The sequence below is a fragment of the Rana temporaria genome, chromosome 8 (genome assembly GCF_905171775.1).
Source record: "Rana temporaria chromosome 8, aRanTem1.1, whole genome shotgun sequence".
NCBI lineage: Eukaryota > Metazoa > Chordata > Amphibia > Anura > Ranidae > Rana > Rana temporaria.
The window spans coordinates 173,966,885-173,989,138 of NC_053496.1; the positions used below are offsets into that span (position 1 = coordinate 173,966,885).

Below are 22,254 nucleotides of genomic sequence, written 5' to 3' on the forward strand. Positions count from 1 at the left end.
TTTTCCGAGAATTTCAGAAGGGCTTAGATTGGCTCCGCTCGGCTCCGGCGCCCCTGCATCTTTGGCCAAATGCGGTACTGCACACCGCTGTGGCTTGAATCCTGCTCATTTGGCAAGACACCATTCGCAAACTGAGTCAGGATTTTTTTTTTAGTTGTTCGTATTGCGAAAAGCTCGTTAACCGCGTTACTTGCAATACGAGGTTTCACTGTATGTATATACAGTATATATATGTGTAGCGCCTGTGTACTTTCAGTCCAGGTGCTATTTTAAATTTGTAGGCGGATGAGAGAGTTATTTGGCGCTCATCCGGTTAATTTGTGTAAATTGGGTCTCTGCCAGGCTGGGCTACACTGTGGTTTCATTCTGTGTTCCAGAGGTGCCATTCCACCTCTGAGTGACAGGTGGCGCCAGAGGGGTCCAGGTGGAGGTGCTTCTTGCCAGCAGCCAATCAGAGGGGTTTTTCCCTCGCGGGGCATGCTGGGGGAGAGTATTTCCCCTAGACGCTCACAGAGGTAACACGCAATCTCTATTCTATCCAGCGGCTCCTGCGGGGGTAGCGCTACATGTGGGGGCTCGTTCGGGATCGGCTGTTGCCCCTAACAATGGAACTGTGAGTTTTATTTCTGCTATTGCGCGCAAGGAATTGTCGTGGTGTTGGACTGTGTGGTGAGGAAGGCGTTAACCTCAGGTAGCAGGAGTCTGGGCGCACGTGCGGTGAAGCTGCGTGCGCCTGCCACATGCAAAGGAAGTTTCCAAGTGGGAGGAGCCACCCACCCCTGCGTGAGACGTAGGGCGAAGTTTGGCGCCAAACCAGCAGAGTGATTGCCTGCCCACGAGAGAGAGACACGTGCAACATGTCTGTTCCCCCGATGCCGTTTGAAAGATTGAGGCCTCCGATGTCCACCATTGGAGCCCAACCAAAGCCTGCTGCCGCCGGAGTACCCCTTACTGAGGCGTGGAGGCCCTCGGACGTCCTGCCCCTGCTGCTCGGAGCTGGCTGTTCGGATCTTGCCTTTCGTCCGGTGTAAAAGATGTTATGCTATTTGTTCCAGATCGAGCCACCGACCGAAGCTCCACGGGAGTACAAGGTGGACTGGATTGCTGGGACTGTGACCGCGGAGGAGGAGGCCCCATGGCCGGAACCCTCCCCATCTGTAGTGATCGTTGATCCGGAGATCGTGACTGTCTCATCCACGCTGACCCTGCTATCGGCTTCCTCCCCGACCAGATCACTGGAGGTAAGCGAAGTGGATGAGAGAGAGTTGAAAGACTGTGTGACCAGCGTGACTAGTACGCAAACTGATGCTATATCGGAGGCTACTCCCACTAATGTGGTCTCCATATGGCACGCCATTGCTAAGAAGGGTCCCGCACAGGCTTCCCGCGGCTGCGGTCGAGGCCTGCCCGCCCACCTACCGGACTTGTCTACTGTCCCATCCGGGGCGTGTAACTATTTGAAGAATACAATTCCTCCGAGCTGGGATCCCTGTCGGACGACGGGGGGATTGATCACTGGTTCGAGCCCGAGTTTCCCGAATCCCAAGGCTATTGAGGGTTTCGGGCCCACAACTCTCAAAGGAGGAAGAAACGCTCCGGCTGCATTGAGCGCACCAAGTTCAAGTGTTTCGCAGCATACCTGCCGCAGTGCCTATGCTCAAAAGGGCACCTGATACTATTGTGTTACCAGGACTGGGAGATCCTCGCATGCTGCCTAGACTGGCACGGTTGCAGCGCATCGTTATGCGCAAAGTGGCCACTGATTATGGCTGGGAGTACCCCTATGTACCTCCAGCCCTTCTTCTTGAGATTGACCAGGAAAGAGAGAGATGGTACAGAGATGCTATTTGGGAATACCTGAATGTCCCAGCAAAGGACCGTGAGACGGAGTATGCCTTTCTGTGTGTCGGCAACCGTCTCAAATGCTGTTTGAGAGAATGGAGCCCTGGCCGGTACATCTTTTGTGACCATGTGGTTCTCAAGTGTACCGGGAAAACGGATCAAGTGTTCTCTGTTACTTCCACAAATTCCAGAGTAGACATAATTTCTTTGCCGGATCCACAGTTCTATAGATAGGCCTCATGCCTGTATTTTCATGCCTGCTGCTGCTTTTGAAGTAGTCACGAACAAGAACTATTACCCCTATCCAAGTTATGTTTTCGTCCTACCGGATCCACATTTTGGTGCTTGTGCAGAACTTCGGGTTGGGTTTTATTCAGTTAGTTAGGATAGGGTCTTGGCGGTTTCTTTACAGCACCAGGAAAAACAAAAAAAGTGGAGAAGATGCCATTTTCTACATGTCCCTTCTTCTGTTATGCGTTCTAAAATGAACGTTGGACTGCCGTTGTAGTACCAGCACACTGACCACTAGGGGCAGTGTTCTGCAGATTTCTTTTTTCTGAGACTAAGGCCCAGATTCACGTAGGGCGGCGTTACATTGAGCGGGCGTAGCCTATCGTATTTACGCTACGCCGCCGCAACTTAGAGAGGCAAGTGCAGTATTCACAAAGCACTTGCGTCCTAAGTTACGGCGGCGTATCGTAAATGTGCCGGCGTAAGCGCGCGTAATTCAAATGATGAAGAGGTGGGCGTGTTTTATGTAAATTAATCATGACCCCACGTAAATGACGCTTCGAACGAACGGCGCATGCGCCGTCCGTGGACGTATACCAACCAATGCGTCGGATAGAATGCCTAAGATACGTCGAACACTGCCTACGACGTGAACGTAACTTACGCACAGCCCTATTTGTGTATGACTTACGTAAACAACGTAAAAAGATACGCTTGTTCCGACGTTCATACCTTGCATGGGCTGCGCCACCTAGAGACCAGCTTTAACTTTACGCTGGCATATGTCTTACGTAAACGGCGTAACTAATTGCGACGGGCGTACATACGTTCGTGAATCGGCGTAACTTGCTCATTTACATATTTGACGCGGAAATCAACGGAAGCGACACCTAGTGGCCAGCGTAAATATGCACCCCAAGATACGATGGCGTAGGAGACTTACGCTGCTCGTATCTTGGCCAAATCTATGAATCAGGCGCATAGATACGACGGCGGCCATTCGGACTTATGTCGTAAGTCTTTAAGAATCTGGGCCTATGTGTACATATTTTTTTTTTTCTAGGTCTTGCAAATTAGTAAATGCCTAGCACTTGCTGATATCTCTTTGGGAGGAAAGGAAATTTCATCCTCTGACGAGAGGGTGCAGTTTCAGTTCTGACCTCAGTGATTTTTGTATATACATAGCTAATATATGAGAATGTGTTTTTTTGTGTGTGAAAAGGTGAAATTCCGCGCCAAACAAAATAATAGATTAAAAAAATGAAATTAAAAAAGCTGTTCCTCGTTAAACAATACTGAATTGTGAACATTTGATGTGAAAGATAGAGGGCGCTAAACCATGATAGCACATAGGCTGTGCACCATACCAAGTAAATAAATTACAAATACAATTAATAAATATGCAAAAAAGCTCTATAACATATGTGAACACAATCACTTGTGATGCCTGTGTTAAGGAGAAAAAAAGTGCAATAATATAATTTTCCCAATACTGTGCATAGATTTGCAGATGGCTCTGCAGCATAAATAAACACAAACACTATAAGTTCACTGTGTTAGGGAGAAAAAAATATATAGTATATATAAATATAGTCCCAATAAGGTGCATGGAAAACAATGAAATCTTCTTGCTGTGATCTTCTAAATGAAGAGAAGTAAAGAGTGCCACCACCACACTTGTATCTTCTTTTACACCCAAGGTGTGTTGTAAATAAAATGCTCTTACCAGAACTAGTTGACCACTTTCGTTAAAAAGATGGTCACACAAACTTGAGCAGGATTGTGCTTGCACACATGATGATATGGAAGGAATAAATAAACCTCGTCTCCAGGAGTTCCAACGGGGTTATATATGCAAAAAAGAACCAGGGTTATCCAATAGCGTGATATTGTTTTAATAAAATACAACAATAAAAACAGGAAAAGCCAAGTGGCCTCTTAGTCTGCATTCACACCTCCGCGACAAGTAACGCCGCGTACGCGGCGTATTTTGCCGCGATTCGTGTAACTTTTTTTTTTAACAAATCTTTCCCATTGCTTTCTATGGCCGAACGCCAATGCCGCCTGAAAAAAAGGGTCCGGGACTTGTTTTCAGGCGGCAGGCGTACGGCATCTATGAGATGTGAACCATCTCATAGACAGCAATGGGAGCGTCCGGCGTCGGGCGTTTTGTCGCCAAGGTGTGAATGGAGCCTTACTTTAAAAGGTGCCTACCCGGCACTGAGGCTGCAGACTTTTTAACCGTCAATCTGAGGTTCAAAGATCGGTTCGAGGAGTGAATGTCCACCGCCGTAGCTCACCCACAAGATCCTTTCTAACAGCACACCGGGCGGGAGGACATCACGTGACCAGGACCGCCTCCGACGTACGTTTCGTTTGGATGAACGTCTTCAGGGGGGTGTGCCTGGTCACTGAAGCATCATGGCATATGTAGTCAGGTATGACTACTCATTGGTCCAAGCAGGGAAAACTAATTCTGAAGTCAGCCTCGGTACCGTTTAGGATATAACTCCACAAATAACAGCATAAAAACGATTGTGTGAGCATTTTTCGGGTTCTAAAAAATTGGCAAATTTTTTTTCGAACATGCTCTATTTTTTCACGACGTTTTTAACGTTGTTGTTTTTATAAGGTTGTAAAAAATTGGCGTGAAAAATAACAACGTGAAAAACGTGAAAAATCCGCGCATGCTCAGATGCAAGTTATGAGACGGGAGCGCTCGTTCTGGTAAAACTACCGTTCGTAATGGAGTAAGCACATTCATCACGCTGTAACAGACAGAAAAGCGTGAATCGTCTTTTACTAATATGAAATCAGCTAAAGCAGCCCAAAGGGTGGCGCCATCCGAATGGAACTTCCCCTTTATAGTGCCGTTGTACATCACCGCGCTTTGCTAGAGCATTTTTTTTCACGATCGTGTGTAGGCAAGGCTGTTTTAATGATCGGGTTGAAAAAAACATAGGGCCAGATTCACAGCCAGGGAGCGCAGCATAACGTAACCGATTTAGGTTACACTGCCGCAAATTTTCTGGCTAAGTGCCCGATCCACAAAGCACTTACCTGGAAATTTGCGGCGGTGTATCCTAAATCCGTCCGGCGCAAGGCGGGCCCAATCAAATGGGGCGAGTCCCATTTAAATTAGGCCCGCTCCCACGCCGGACGTACTGCGCATGCTCCCGTCGCAAATTTCCCGGCGTGCTTTGCGCGAAGTTACGACGCGCCAACGTTTTGTTATTGGGACAAAAAAAAGACTTGCGCCGGGAAAAAATAAAAAATAAAATAAAATTGAAAGCGACGCGGGAAAGACGGGTATACTTTTACATGGTGTACTAAGTTTACACTTTGTAAAAGGTGCCCTATCTTTGCAACGGCAAACTAACACTTGTGGCGACGTAACGACGGGAAAACATTTAGTGGATCGCCCCAACTGCTAATTTGCATACCCGACGCTGGTTTACGACGCGAAATCCCCCCAGCGGCGGCCGCGGTACTGCATCCTAAGATCCGACAGTGTAAAACTATTACACCTGTCGGATCTTAGGGATATCTATGCGTAACTGATTCTATGAATCAGTCGCATAGATAGAAACAGGGATACGCGGTCGTATCCCTTTTGTGAATCTGGCCCATAGTTTTTTTTAGACCCTTAAAAACTTTATTTTTTAGAACCCGAAAAACGGTCGTGTGTACGCGGCATAAGAGGTTATGATATAGTAATCTGCAATAATTGCTTTCAGTTCACTGCATTTGTTTTGCCTCTGCAGAATCTGGCAGTGTAAGTTGACTCCTTTGTGCTGTGATGACCTCCGCTCTCTTCTAATCACAAACCGATCTCTCACCCATCTGGATTTATCAACAAATACATTGATGGACTCTGGGATTAAAATTCTGTGTGACGGACTCAAAGATCCAGGCTGTACCCTACAGGAGCTGAAGTAAGAATTCCACTATTAGCTAAACTATAAAAGAACTTGCTAGATTGTATAATTGAATGCCATTGTGAGAATTTCAGACAGATGAGTGGTACTGTACAGGAAATTCTGTTTTTCTTTCCCCGGCAGAATTGAAGCTTGTAGTGTGACTCCCTTGAGCTGTGATGACCTCCGATCTGTCCTTATTGCAAATCGATCTCTCACCAAACTGGATTTATCATTGAACTTTCTAGAGGACTCTGGAATAAAACTTATCTGTGAGGGACTGAAACACCCAGACTGTATCCTGCAGGAACTGAGGTGATAGTTATAGCCATATAAATGATATAGTAATCTGCAGGGCTCTGAAATAAACCTTTTATATATAAGTTTTAGGCTGGCCTTACACATTAAAAGCCCTTTCACACTGAGCTGCTCGGGCATTGGCGGTAAAACGCCACTATTTTTAGTGGCGCTTTACTGCCGTTTTTGCAGCGCTTTTCGGCCTGCTAGCGGGGCGCTTTTAACCCCCGTTAGTGGCCGAAAAAGGGTTAAATCCGCCCGCAAAGCGCCACTACAGTCTCGCTTTGCCGGCGGTACGGCGGCGCTGCCCAGTGATTTGAATGGGCAGGGTCGCATTAGAAACGGTGAGTTCACCACTCCTAATGCGCTCCAAAGAAGCTGCTGGCAGGGCTTCACATGCTTTCACACTGGAGAGAATAGATCCGCTATTTTAGGGCGCCTTGCAGGCGCTATTTTTAGCGATATAGCGACTGCAAAACGCCCCAGTTTGAAAGGCGTCTAACACAGAGTGTTGATGCAGGGCCACTGTCTTCTCCTGGCGGGAGGGTGGGGAAAGCCATCCCCACCAGTAGAAGACAGTGATTATTGCTAACGCCTATAGTAGCCGCTAGTAATAATCACAAGTAAAACCTTGGTATGCTGGTTGTACCCAAGTTTATCGATCAAATTGGTACATTCAGCATGCCCATACACCGTTTGAATATCGACCGGTTCCTGCTAAACCAGTCGAGATTCAAACCGTGTATGGCCTGCCTAATGCCGCGTACACAAGACCGTTTTTCGCGATGTAAAAAATGAATTTTTGTTTATGTCATTAAAAACGACCGTGTGTGGGCTCCAGAGCATTTTTTGCGACGTTAAAAATGGGCATTAAAAATTTAGAACATGCTCTAAATTTTCGCGTCGTTTTTAACGTTGTCGTTTTTAACTTCGTAAAAAATGGTCGTGTGTGGGCTTTAACGACGTGAAAAAAAAACGTGCATGCTCAGAAGCAAGTTATGAGAAGGGAGCGCTCGTTCTGGTAATACTACCGTTCGTAATGGAGATAGCACATTCATCACGATGTAACAGACTGAAAAGCGCGAATCGTCTCTCACCAAAGTTTTACTAACACAAAATCAGCAAAAGCAGCCCCAAGGGCGGCGACATCCGAATGGTACTTCCACTTCCCCGTCGTACAAGGCCGGCTTAACAATATTCAGGTTGAAATTTATTTATTTTTTTCTAGACCATTAAAAACGGTTGTGTGTAAGCGGCATTAGACTTTCAGGTGATAATTATACTATAAAGGGAGAAAATAAGCCCAGTGAAACTTAACGTTATCACCTCTACAGATGTGGGTGCTTTGTATCTTGTTCGGAGACCTTTGGACGCTTTATATCTTTTGTATCATTTACATACTTCCTTTTTAAATATCACAGTTTACATTTCCTGTTTCTCCCACAAGATTTGACTTTTGTCACACAACATTATCGTGCTGTGATGATCTGTGCTCAGCTATCTCTACAAACCGAAATCTGAGGATGCTGGAAACGAGAATAAAAACTGAGATCTCAGAATCGGTTCTCTGCTTTGAGGATCTGCGACATCTTGGCTGCACTGTGGAAAAATTTGGGTAATCTTCATGATATAAGGAGTTATATCCATGTAGCACTACCCCCGAAGGAGCTGCTGGTTAAGATTTGGGTTTTGCACGTTACCTTTAAGTTCGTTGTCAGGGGAAGAAAGTCTTTAGTAATTGCAATGTCCATACAAGATGTAAAACCTTCAACTGTTGGTTTTATTTTTCCTGCATAAACTTGTGAAGGAAGTAGAGAGTATAGAGAGAAGGGGAAGGTTCAGGTACGCGGTACAGAATGCACAAAAAGTATTCAAAGTTCCAATGTTCGCCACTCACTCCTGAGTGGGTATTGCTCACCCGGATAGACCCCTCTAACATGGCCAAGCAGCCGGAATGATGCACGGACAGTATAGAAACAGTCTCTGCCACAGAACGTCTGAGAACGATGGATAGTCAGGAATCCTCTGCCACAGGATTTACGTCCCGAACTTCCTGCCTTACAGCAAAAGGGCCTTTAAGCCAATCCAGCGGGCTGTAAGACAAATTGCATAGTGGATCCCTTTCCATAACGAGGTCACCAGGCCTATACCGAGACATCAGCTTGCCTTGCTTGGTCTCCTCCAGGGCAGGTCCTCCCCCAGTTTCCTTACCCCCGCTTAAATGGACAGGTAGGGATCCCTTGTAGAACCAGAGGTCCCAGCCAGCATAGCTGGGCCTACCTGATAGGAACACAGCCTTGGACAGATGGGCTAAAATCACACACGCACCTCGCGCAAGGAGGGCCATGAGGCGAAGGACCCCGGAAAACGGCGTCTGCCCTTTAAGTATGCCCTCCCAGCATGCACAGCGGGCCACCACTCCCACTGGGCTGCTGCCGAAAAGGGTCACTCAACACACCATGGTTCGCCCGAGTTCCAACATGGGCCTGAGGTGGTAATGCCACCTACAGGCAACAGGGGAAAATTTATGTCGAGCACAACCACAGCTAGAACAGAGGCTAATTTACATAGAATTAGCAAAGTCTGAGCCCAACTATTGGCTCAGACACCCCTAAATTTACAATAGTGCCCGACTCATTGAGAGACCAGCGCTATATCCATGACATGCTAGTTAATAATTTCTAAGATGATTATTTGCACGAGCAGTTATATTTTTAGGATAAGCTTTCAGGGGTCTACCCATTATCTAAGGTCCAATACTGATAGACAAAGTTTTAGCAAAATGTTAAGAAATCTACCCACAATCTCTGGAAAAAGAAAAGACACACAAACACAGGGTAATAAAGTAAAGATGGGGGCTATGCAATGGGAGTGTTTTATCTAGGGGTGCACCGAATGCAAAGTTTGGTGCCGAAACCGAAAATGAAGGATGCACTAGGCCAGAAAAAAACGATACAGATACCGAAAATGACAGTTTTTTTTAAATATTTTTATTTTTATATACAATTGTATTATATTCAACTTTTTAATTAATATCATCAATTTAAATTAAAATGAACTTATTCTTGGCCATTATTCGCACCTTTAGTGCAAGAAAAGCTCAAGAAAAATGCAGTCTGCAGTCTCTAAGCATCTCTTGTATTATGTCCACAGTCTCTAACCATCTGATACAGGAGATGATCAGAGACTGCAGACATAGTACAGTAGATGGTCAGAGACTGGGGATATAGTACAGGAGATGGTCAGAGACTGCAGACTTAATACAGGAGATGGTCAGAGACTGCTGACTTAATACAGGAGATGTTCAGAGACTGCAGACATGATACAAGAGTTAATGCAACCTCACCAGTGTCCGTCAAATGTAGCCTGCCAGTGCCCGTCATATAACCTGCCTGTGCCCCTCATGCAACCTGCCTGTGCCCGTCATGCAGCCTGCCTGTGCCCATCAGATGCAGCCTGCCAGTGCCCATCAAATGCAGCTTGCCTGTGCCTGTCATGCAGCCTGCCAGTGCCCATCATGCAGCCTGCCAGTGCCCGTCATATGTAGCCTGCCTGGGCCCATCGGATGTAGCCTGCCTGTGCCCGTCCCCGTCATATGCAGCTTGCCTAAGCCCATCAAATGCAGCCTGCCAGTGCCCGTCATGCAGCCTGCCTGTGCCCATCAGATGCAGCATGCCAGTGACCATCATATGCAGCCTGCCAGTGATTGTCATATGCAGCCTACCAGTGACCGTCATATGCAGCCTGCCTGTGCCTGTCATATGCAGCTTGCCTGTGCCTGTCATGCAGCCTGCCAGTGTCCATCATGCAGCCTGCCTGTGCCCATCATATGCAGCCTGCTAGTGCCCATCATATGCAGCCTGCCAGTGCCCATCATATGCAGCCTGCCTGTGCCTGTCATGTAGCCTGCCAGTGCACATCATGCAGCCTGCCTGTGTCTGGGAATGCAGCCTCACCAGTGCCTGTCATGCAGCCTAACAGTGCCCGATCTCCTTGTGTCACGGCGCTGTATTTGAATTGCCCAGGCTGCAGTAACAATGTCCCGCCTCCTGTGATCACAACATACTGATTCAATGTCCCACCATTGGATCAGTGTGCCGTCTGTCACAGAAGGCCCGGGCAATTCAGCTCCATGACACGTGGAGATTGCCGCTCTGTGGGAGGGAGGAAAGGAGGAGGGAGGACTGGGGTGAGCCAGGATGACACCCCCGCAATGGACGGCACCAGGGACGGGGCCCCGCCCAGGCCTTGCCCTATTTTCGGCTCCATTAGCGGCAATATTTTGCTTTTGGTAATGTGCCGAAAACATAATTTTTGGCATTTTTTTTTTCGGCCGCCGAAATTTCAGTGTATCCCTAGTTTTATCCTCTGTTATGATGGAGTGAAACTGAGTATGAAACACTGAAAGGAAATGGGAGCTGCAGTGCAGTGGGACTGAGAGAAGGGGAATGGCAGGCTCAATTGGGTGTTGTAGGTATGGTGGGTGCTAAAGAGAATGGGAGCTACAGGCATAGTGAGTGGTAAAATAAGAGGTGATGTGACATGCTGGGTGCTGAGTGTAAGGCCTTATACACACGACCGGATCTGTTCGCTGGGATTTATCTGCGGATTAGTTCCAGCAGACAAATCCGGTCGTGTGTAGGCCCGAGCGGACATTTTCCAGCGGACATTTGTCCAGCCGACGGTTTTCCAGCGGATAAAAATTTCTTAGAAATCTATCCGCTGGAAACCTGTCCTTCGGACTTATCCGGTCGTCTGTACAGACTCACCGGATAAGTCCGTCCGATCCCCATCCCTCGCATGCGTCGAAATGATTCGACGCATGCATGGAAGTATTTACCTTCCAGGGTCGCGCACGTCGCCGCGTCATCGTCGCGGCGACGGCGCGGACACGTCACCGCGGATGTTTTCCGCGGGGATTTTGATCTGATGGTGTGTACAAGCCATCAGATCAAAATCCGGAGGAGAAATGTCCGATGGAAACGGTCCGGCGGACCGTTTCCATCGGATATCCTCTCGTCTGTACAGGGCCTAAGGATGCTGAAAGTGTGGTGAGAGTGTCACATGGTGGTTGCTGAGAGAAGGGGGAGCTGTGAACACATTGGGTGCTGCGAGCGTGATGGTTGCTAAGAGAATAAGGGGGGTTGTAGGTGTGGCGGATGATAAAAGTAGAGGTGTGTAATGCTATGGGTATTGAGAGAAGGGGAGAGACGTGGTGGGTGCTGAGAAAATAGGGTGTGCAGGCAAGATAGACGGCTAGGGAAGGGAGACTGAAGGGAGGTGTGGATGGTCTGCAGAGGTGGAGAGGGGTACAAGATTACAGAAGAGGAGTATAGAATGACAGGAAGATCTCAGGGTAAAGGAAGGGGGTACTGATGAAATGTAAGGATGGAGTAAAGAAGGGGGAGGACATTATGGCAGGAGAAGAAGATGGGGTGGAGAGGATTTAGGGTGTTAGGAGGGGAGTAGGGTGGCAGGACAGATACAAGGTCATAATGGGGAGGGCATGGTAATAAGACAGAGACAGTGCTGGTGCTGGTTAAGGGTGTTGTGCAGCTTTGATAGGCAGAAATGGGAGCAATGCACCACCAAGCAGTGACCGTAGGGTTGAAGAAGGTTGTGGGCAACAAGGCCCATGGATGGAGTGGAAGGCACAGAGAAGAGTGGCTATAGAGGTGAGGGAACCACAAAGACCAATGGCTGTAACCTGTAGTGATGAAGATAGGAAAAGGCTGCAGCAACTGCCAGCTAGCACAGGTTGTGGAGGTGCGGTAGCAGTTTAGAATCTGCTCTATGAAAAAATGGCATTGCAACCAAGCATACACAATACTGTAGATGCTAATAGCCTAGTCTATCACAAATCAATCTGTACATGTCTACTGCGCAAACACAGTTGAGCTGCTGTTTTGCTGGAGACTAGCCAGACGGACAGTGGCGCCCCCTTCCCCCCAACCAAAAGTCCATTTTAAAAAGAAAGATATTTTATTTAAGTTTTGAGCTACATTTATCACATACAGTACTTCAAATTCAAATATTCAAATACGCGTACTGAAACTATTCTTACTTTTGCACTGCCTACAGTGTGGCAACTAAATTCACCTATCAACTACACATTCTAATGTACACACGATCGGACATTCCGACATAAACCCGTGGATTTTTTTCTGACGGATGTTCGCTCAAACTTGTCTTGCATACACACGGTCACACAAATGTTGTCGGAAATTGCATACAACACTACAACGAGCCGAGAAAACTTAAGTTCAATGATTCCAAGCATGCGTCAAATTGATTCCGAGCATGCGTAGAATTTTTGTGTGTAGAATTGTGTACATGCGGTCGGAATTCCTTGTTGTCGGAAAATTTGAGAACCAGCTCTCAAATTTTTGTTGTCGGAAATTCCAACAGCAAATGTCCTACACACGGTCGGAATATCCGACCAAAAGCTCCCATCGAACATTTGTTGTTGGAAATTCAGAGCAAGTGTATGACTACGCGGCATAACACTTATCTAACTATCCTAGCACCTAGGATATAATACCATATAACCTTACCAGGTAGCTTTTCAATATGTTCTTTGTATTTTTGTGTTTGTTCTTATTTCCTGTTTTCTTTTTCATAGAAAGCTAATAGACAGTGAAAACAAAAAGTTGTATAAAACTTTACTTATAATATTTATTTATTTTTGCCTTTTTTCTGTGCAAAAAATCCAATACTTAAATAATATTTCTAAGTAAAAAACACAAATACATTTTCTGTTCCATCCCTTGGGCCCGTACACCCTCCCTGATACCTTAAAGTAGAACTATGGGCAAAACTTTTTTCCTGACGCCAGACATGGCAGCATACATATGATATAGCTCCGCCCCAATATCCACCCAACAGGACCTTTTTAGCTCTATAAAAGTCTGACTGAGAGCTACCTCCCCCTTTCTCTTTTTTGTCCTCAAAAGATCAACACCTACAGACCGTTGCACTCAGGATAAGCTCTTGCCTGCCGACTATGTCAGAGTCCTTCTGGGTTCAAGCTTTTCCCTGCACGCAGTCCCTTAGGCTGCTAAATGCACCAATAAAGTGGGGAACCCCTTCTGGTGGTCTTTTGGGGTCTAGGTGTTCTCTATTTAGAGACGACAATCCTCTTCTGGCATGCCTGATTTAGAGTCTGGATTCAGCAGCTGGGACTGCATGATGTCTTCTCTCCTATGGAACGCTTTCCAGGTCTGTCAATTTCTATAAAACTTTTTTCTTTTTCTTGATTTCATGTCTCTAAAGACCCCATACACACTGTGCAGCTTTTGTTGTCTCATTTCCTTTAGATTTGCCGGGACAATACAAATTGAGGCTCTTAAGGTTTGACCTCGTATAGTGTGGTTTTGGTAAATCTGAGGGAAAAAAAATCTGCAGAGGATTATATGATGTGTAGCCAGCTTGAAAGTGTCCTTGTGGAGACGACCCTATGCCTAGAAAGCTTCTTTGCAGCAACTGCTTCAGGCAGCTTGCCAGAAACCAGGAGTATGAGAGTTAGCAGGTGTCAACCTTGCTCAAGGAAGTAGTCCCCAACTCCCTGGCAGAATTTTCTGGTCATCTTGGGCAACCAGGGACAGAAGTGGACAAACAGTGTCGGCACTACACCAGGTCTAAACCAAGCCATTCAACTCTCTCTAACTCGAGGGGTACCAGGCACTTCAGGGGTGACTCCAGCCCAGCAGATTAGGCAAGCTGATTCCCCAGACCCAGTATTACAGCCAACCTTCCAGGCAGAGGGAGAAGACATCGCCTCGTCCTCGGCAGAGGATCCTGAAGGCCCATCATTGCAGCCTGACCGTGCCCATCATTGCAGCCTGACCATGCCCATAATCACAGCTTTACCATACCCATAATTGCAGCCTCATCGTGCCCATAATCGCAGTCTCACCATGCCCATAATCGCAGTCTCACAGTGCCCAAAAGTGCCCACAGTACCCAAAATCTCAGCTTTACTGTGCCCATAATGCAGTTTCACCGTGCCCATAATAGCAGCCTCACTGCAGTCAGTGCCTGTGCCCAGAGGTGTAACTAGAACCTTCAGGGCCCCCAAGAAACCATGAAGGGCCTCCGGGACCTTGTACTTTAGTAACCTATTTATTTTTGATATGGAGACTAGCATCCAAAAAAAAAACAAAAAAAAAAACAGATGATCATTTGTCCAATAATGTGTGTACTAGGCTTTATACAACCTAAACCAGTTCTGGTGACTGGTCCCAACAAAGGCAGCCAGAGACATTGACTACACCTTTGTACAATAATCTCCGTTAAGAAGTAATTGCAAGGACTGCTAGACATGTGCATTCGTTTTCGTCCGAATGCATTTTTGGCCAGATTTCATGTATTTTCGTTATCATTTTAACAAACGATAACGAAAGCACAGAAAAGGAAAACCGAAAGATCCAACATAAACAAATGCTTTATTTTTGTTTTCGTTGCGGTCGAATATGCCTAACCTTAAGAGTCGGTTCACACTAGGGCGACACGACTTCCAGCGTGACTTTCAGAGGCGACTCCGAAACGACTTGAGCATGAACCACAGGGCGATCTGGGGCGATTTACAACACGACTTGAAGTCGTCTCCAGGACAGGAGACTTTCCAGTGGCCAATCAAACAACAATCAGCTCTAGGGGAGGGAGGGGGAGGGAGAGGTTTGCCTGAGAAATGTATGTTATCTTCCTGGAAAGTCGCTTCAGTTAAGACAATGATCGGACTTAGATCAGACTTGGAGGCGACTTCCATTGAAATCAATGGGTACAAATCGCCTACAAGTCGGATTGAAGTAGTACAGGAACTTCTTTTGAAGTCGGAGTGACTCGAGTCGTGTGTATTAACACCGCTCCCATTCACTTGCATTGTTTTTCTCGACAGCGCGACTTGGGACGACTTGAGGCGACTTCAAGTCGGATCCCAAGTCGCCCCAGTGTGAACCGGCTCTTACTTTATTAGTCCAATATTATTCTACATAAAGAAAAAAGATTTGACATAGAGAGAAAAGATTCAACATTATAGAGACATGAAGAAGAGTCGACATAGAGAGAAAAGATTCGACATTATAGAGACATGAAGATTCAACGAAGTAGCTAAAAACATACGATCGCAGCAAGCAGACATTTATGGTGTAATGCTCTACCCATAGGCTATAGAAGAATTCTAATGTTGGTTGACTAGTAATAATAATTAATAAATATAATTATTACTAGTCATACAACATTAGATTTCTTCTATAGCTTGTAAGCGGAACATTCAACCGGAAATGTACGATTGGGGCATCGTACAGTTTCGTTGCTCCGTCTAATCTTTTTCATTTTAAAGCGGTAGTTCCCCCTCTAACAAAATTTTTACCCTTAGATTGATGCTCATTTTGTCTAGGGGAATCGGGTAGTTGTTTTAAAATCAACGTTGTACTTACCGTTGTAGAGAGCGATCTTCTCCGCCGCTTCCGGGTATGGGTCTTCGGGAGTGGGCGTTCCTTCTTAATTGACAGGCTTCCGACGGTCGCATCCATCGCGTCACGAGTAGCCGAAAGAAGCCGAACGTCGGCGTGGCTCTATACGGCGCCTGCGCACCGACCTTCGGCTACTTTCGGGAAATCGTGACACGATGGATGCGACCGTCGGAAGACTGTCAATCAAGAAGGAACGCCCATACCCGAAGACCATACCCGGAAGCGGCGGAGAAGATCGCTCTCTACAACGGTAAGTACAGCGTCGATTTTAAAACAACTAGCCGATTCCCCTAGACAAAATGAGCATCAGACTAAGGGTAAACATTTTTTGGAGGGGGAACTACCGCTTTAAAGATTTTAAAGATTCCGTTGAATCTTCTTAGAACATTCGACAGACACCATAAGCCTTCAATGACAGATTCAACCTTAATTAATTTAGATTTTCGGACTAATGCAATTTTTTCTACGAAAAACTAAATAAATAAAAACGAATTTCGGGAGTAACTAAATAAAAAAAAATGTGCACATGTCTAAGGACTGCCTGATTCCTAAAGTTCATTTTCTTGCTTCTGTTTTTTTTAAAGACAGCAAATTGATATTACATACAGAAGACCAAGACTTCAAGAGTGACTTTGTGGATCCCTCTACAACAATGAAGGTAATACAATGTACTACTGCAGTTTCTAAAACAATAGTATCTGTCAATTTAAACTCTTGTAGTAAACCGCTGGGTGATTTTTTTTTTTTCTGAAAGGAAATGTCTTCGCATACTAGCACATTATGTGAAACTTGCATGCAAATGAAGAATACCAGTGATGTATAAAAATTAGAAAACTAAAAAATTCGAAATTTCGAAAATGAAAAAATTCGAAATTTCGAAAATTTGAAATTGCAAAATCTAAAATTAATGGGCCAGATTCACTGATAATGGCCTAAAGTTGCGGCGGCGTAACGTATCTCAGTTACGTTACGCCGCCGCAAGTTTTACTGGCAAGTGCTTGATTCACAAAGCACTTGCCTGTAAAGTTGCGGCGGCGTAGCGTAAATCCTCCGGCGCAAGCCCGCCTAATTTAAATGATCTGGGTAGGGGGCGTGGATAATTTAAATTAGGCGCGTTCCCGCGCCGAACGTACTGCGCATGCGCCGTCCCTAAAGTTTCCCGACGTGCATTGCGCTAAATGACGTCGCAAGGATTTTTCCAAAATTCAGAAATCTGAAAATTCGGAAATACGAAAATTCGGAATTAACGAATTTCTCAAAATTCGTTAAAAAACGAATTTGAAACTAAACAAATTGCACAGGTCTAGTCTTAAATAGTATATTGCTGCTGCCTCTAGATCTGGACACCTATGATAAGCTGGAGTCGTATGTGGGTCAATCACTGGTAAGCGATTTGCTGATTGCTAGCTTCTTATATATCCTTGCTCGGATTTTGTGTTTTTTTTATATAAACAGTAATCCTCATTTGTGCAATAATCGTATTTCACACAGTGTCATTCACATGTATCTATATATGAAGAAAGTCATATAAGCCCTACCCAATGCATTGATGTTGGAGCGATCAGGGCTAAATTGCCATATGTTACTATAGATGCTGGACATCAATAATACTGTCCAGTTAACACACTGATCCTGAACATCTTATTAGGCAAGGAAGTCTGTCAAATAGCACATGTATAGATGAAAAGGGTTCCTACATTGCCCCCTCCGTTAGTTGTATAGACACCCTTAAGGACATTCCCTGTGTCTGCAGTAAACGGAGTCCATCTGCTGTATTCTCACTTGTCGTGTGTACTCACACATCTGGGAAAACAGGTTGAAAAAAGATGCTGTATAGTATATACCCAGAGGTTCAGCAGTGTTTTCAGCTGTGATTCCAGCACTCAATTCTCAGCTCTCCACATCCCGCTTAGCTGGGGGATCGTTCTGGCGGCGTCACGGAGCTGTGTGACGTCAACGCATTTCGCCACGGTATGTCACTGTCATGGATATGCAGTAATGTCTGGTTTACCTTGCTCTCCATGTGTTCATCTTAGAGGCCAGGCCCTCTCACCTGGCTGCCTTTATCATCTCTCCTCCCTGTATGGCTCCACCCCAGGCCATATCAGGAACTCTATATTAAACAGTGCACTGCAGGTCTGCCTTGCTGATCAACGTTGTTTGTTAAGCATTGTGTGTTTTGGGTTCCTGCTTGCCGTGTGCTACGTTTATCTCTGTGGACCGATCTTGGCTTGTCCCCGACTACTCTTGTTTGCCTGTGACCCTGACCCTTGGCCTGTCCCTTGTTTATCCTTGTCTGCTTGTCGCCCTGACCTTGGCTTAACACTTTACTATCTCTTGTGTCCTGAGTGGCTGCCTTCCCTCTCTACCTACGGAGCGTGACCTAGGGGACCCTGGGGGCCGCGACCTGGATTCAGTTGCAGCTAAGGCCATCCTCACCACTAGAGCCAGCTGGATCTTAGACTCCGCGCCCGGGGAATCTTGGGCTCAAGCTTCCTGTGGGATCCCTGTTTAAGCTCCAGTGGATCTGTCCTCCATATCCACACTGTGGTCCATCCGCAGCAGTCTGCCATAGGGTTCACTACCTTGTGGTGCACTCCTGACTCCAACAGGGTGCATCTGTCATCTGGCCACAGGTGACCTGCCAGCCACTTAGCTTCTTCTGAACGAGATGTGGTCATGTGGCCATATTTTAAAAATGATTCAGCCACTATCCCTGCCCCTTTGTTTATATGGCCCGCTGATTCATGACCAGCAAATTAATGGGGCCAGATGAAGTCACTGGTTGCTTAGAACGTGGTGGGTGCCAGCACCTGTTACTTCCTTAGCAACCATTGATGGTGAAATTCCATTTCTAGCTGTAACCTTTTCCACTGCCCACACAAACATCAGATACACAGATCCATTTCCTGGCAATGAGATCTGCCCCTGCCTATAACAGGCTCTAATCTGCATGCATTCAGACTGGCCGTTCTCCAACTACTACAATAGGGCAAGGGTGCAGCCACAGGATGCAATCTAACACAGCCTAGCAGTGATTCACAACCTAAGTTATAGGTACGGATGATAAAATACAACTACACACACAACAGTGTCATAAGATACATGCAATACATAAAAGAGTCTGCAACACGCCGATGTAGACCTTACCCTCTACACTGATGGGACCACTTAGATATGCATAGAGTGAAAACACAGATGTCTACCAGAACCAGTAGAGCCATAAAAGACTAAAATATTAATAACTCCCCCATATTTTACCAAAAAAAAATAGCATCTTTGATTTTGACCAACCTCAAGCTTTTACAGAAGGTTTTCGAACTATGTGCTGCACGGGATGGAAATTACTATTATTATTTTTTTTTTTTTTACAGAGTTTGAAGACTGAAATACACACTTCTGTCTCGAAAAAGGCCAAGTGAAAGTTTAGAGTCTGTGCCAACCTGCCATTCAGATCCATTGGCTGGTGTTCAGTGAGAAATACACGGGACCCAAACCACCCCTCGCTGTGTGGACACACGGAAAAAAAATTGGGCCTTTTCATGACAGTGTACTGTAAAAAATGTTATCGTATTCTAAATGAACTTCTCTACACTTTATTGCTAAAATATCTGGCATTTTTTAAACCAACTTTTCCCTTGCTGGATCAAAAATGGTCATGCAAATTCGACCCAGACCTCCTCCCACTTGGCTGGATCATGACACAGACACATAAAGCTGTAGCAAAAAGGATCACATAAAGGGGCTCATACCCATGTAGGCACTATTAGTAGCTGATGGGATGAGACTGCAACAGGAGAGGCTTAACCTGGCTAGACACCACATGAGGGTGGTAGGTAAAAAGTTAGGCAGGAAGCTTATTTCTGGTATTTTAGTTCTCAGGAACAAATAAGAGAATGGAGGTGGTGTTCTCTAGCCTTTCATTTTTAGTCATACCAGATCCTATGGGGTGGGTTAGGGTGGAGCCTAGCACCATATGTGTGCTGACATTTAGGCACAATGAAAGACAGACACAAAGTATCAGTGATTGGTATTTACTCTGTTTCATTCATCTTTAGATTAAAGGGATGAACTTTAATTTCCATATTATGTCATTTAAAGCAACCTAACAAGTAAAAAAATGTAAATAAAATATGTCCCTTTTTAACCCCTTTTAAGCCCTTAGCCATAATCAGGCCATAATTATCTCCTTCTTCCTCTTCTCCCATAAGCTAATATTTTTCCTCTAGATTTTTTGTTTATTTCTATTATATAAAAAAGTTTTTATTGTATAAACATGTAAATAAATCTGTAAAAAAAATGAAATGCTTTTTACTGAAATCATAATTGTCATCAACATTTTGAACAGGTCAAATTATAGAATAACATTTAAGTAAAAATAATTTAACCGCTTAAGCCCCGGACCATTATGTAGGTAAAGGACCTGGTCCCTTTTTGTGATTCTGCACTGCGTTGCTTTAGCTGACAATTGCGCAGTCGTGCGACGTGGCTCCCAAACAAAATTGGCATCCTTTTTTTCCCACAAATAGAGCTTTATTTTGGTGGTATTTGATCACCTCTGCGGTTTTTATTTTTTGCGCTATAAACAAAAATAGAGCGACAATTTAAAAAAAAATGCAATATTTTTTACTTTTTGCTACCGTATAATAAATATCCCCAAAAAATATATAAAAAAACATTTTTTTTCCTCAGTTTAGGCCGATACATATTCTTCTACATATTTTTTGTAAAAAAATTGCAATAAGCGTTTATTGATTGGTTTATAGCGTCTACAAAATAGGGGATAGTTTTATGGCATTTTTATTAATATTTTTTTTTTACTAGTAATGGCGACGATCAGCGATATTTTTTTTTCTCAATGACTGCGACATTATGGCGGACACATCGAACACTTTTGACAAATTTTTGGGACCATTGTCATTTTCACAGCAAAAAGTACTATAAAAATGCACTGATTACTGTGAAAATTACAATGGTAGTGAAGGGGTTAACCACTAGGGGGCGCTAAAGGGGTTAAGTGTGTCCTATTGTGTGTTTCTTACTGTACGGGGGCGTGGCTTGATGTGTGACGTCACTGGATCTTTACCCCCAGACAGGCTGCATGCTAATCCATAAACATAAACATCACACAGGCCAAATTTGGTAAAACATGCTTTTTTCTTTTTCTGGGTTTCCCTCAGGCAGTGGCGATGTGGCCCTGGTGACACAGGTGCAACCTGGGAAGGCTACATCACCATTCCAGGGAAACCTAACCTGATCTCATACATGGGCCATATGAGATATGTCATATGCTCCATACATATTCTGGGGCGGCTTAGCATTGAACAATATCATGCCACCCCAAATCTCATTTACCAAGTCCCTTAGGTTACCCTAGATGTACCTTATTATAAGCCCAGTTCTCACACACAGGCAGCACAGTGGCTCTGTGGTTAGCACTTCCGTCTTGCAGCACAGGGTTCTCCAGTTCAAATCTAGGCCAGGGCACTATCTGCATAGAGTTTGCATACTGTGCAGGTTTCCTCCTACACTCCAAAGACATGCTGTTAGGGTAATTGGCCCTAGTGTGTGTAAGTATGTATGACCTTTGACTGCAAGCTCCTTGAGGCACCTAAGTAAATTAATAGTATGTAATTCAAGAATACTCTTCCCTTACAGATGTAGGTGAAGGTTGCCACCATCCCTATTATAACAAATGCAGATTATTGTAGACCTTTTATAGGATTTTGATTGAACACTTACAAAGTGAACAAAAAGATCAGTATTGCAAAAAATGTACCTGACAGACCAGTTGTTATCTGACATCACCACAGTATGTTTCAACTGGAAAATCCAACGCGTTTCAAACATACATTAAACAATGTTCTTCATCAGGGAAATACCACAATTATACACACCTGCAGGTTCACCTATGGTCCGAAAGACATCCACTGAACGCCCAATAGATGATAAAGAGAGTACGAGCCCATTCACACAGGGGCAACACGACTTCCAGAGCGACTTTGGGAGGCAACTTGGACACGACTTGTGTATGAATGACAGTGCAACTTGGGGCGACTTCAGCATGACTTACAATGCGACTTGAAGTCGCCTAAAAAAACGGCATGGGTTCCACCTCCAAAGGCATACCAGAACCTTAGGTCTGGTATGGATTTCAAGGGGAACCCCCTACGCCGGAAAAAACGGCGTGGTGGCCCCCCCAAATCCATACCAGACCCTTATACCATACCATACCAGCACGCAGCCCGGCCGGTCAGGAAAGGGGGTGGGGACAAGCGAGCACCCCCCCTCCTGAACCGTACCAGGCAGCATGCCCTCAACATGGAGGGGTGGGTGCTCTGCGGCCCCCCCCCCCACCCCAAAGCACCTTGTCCCCATGTTGAGAACAAGGGCCTCTTCCTGACAACCCTGGCCGTTGGTTGTCAGGGTCTGTGGGAAGGGGGCTTATCGGAATCTGGGAGCCCCCTTTAATAAGGGGGGCCTCCAGATCCCGA

General features: G+C 45.4%; 1 protein-coding gene across 2 annotated transcripts in view; it reads left to right on the forward strand.

The window, feature by feature from the left end:
- The window catches only part of LOC120909441 (NACHT, LRR and PYD domains-containing protein 3-like), a 38,619-nt gene extending 18,635 nt beyond the window's left edge, over positions 1–19,984 (forward strand). For both annotated transcript variants that reach the window (XM_040321211.1, XM_040321212.1), the window contains exons 8-12: positions 5,838–6,008; positions 6,135–6,305; positions 7,735–7,902; positions 16,345–16,418; positions 19,135–19,984. In XM_040321211.1, coding sequence (XP_040177145.1) covers positions 5,838–6,008; positions 6,135–6,305; positions 7,735–7,902; positions 16,345–16,390 — 556 coding nt within the window. In that variant the 3' untranslated portion in view covers positions 16,391–16,418; positions 19,135–19,984. The remainder of the gene's footprint in view (positions 1–5,837; positions 6,009–6,134; positions 6,306–7,734; positions 7,903–16,344; positions 16,419–19,134) is intronic.
- The last annotated feature ends 2,270 nt before the right edge of the window (positions 19,985–22,254 follow it).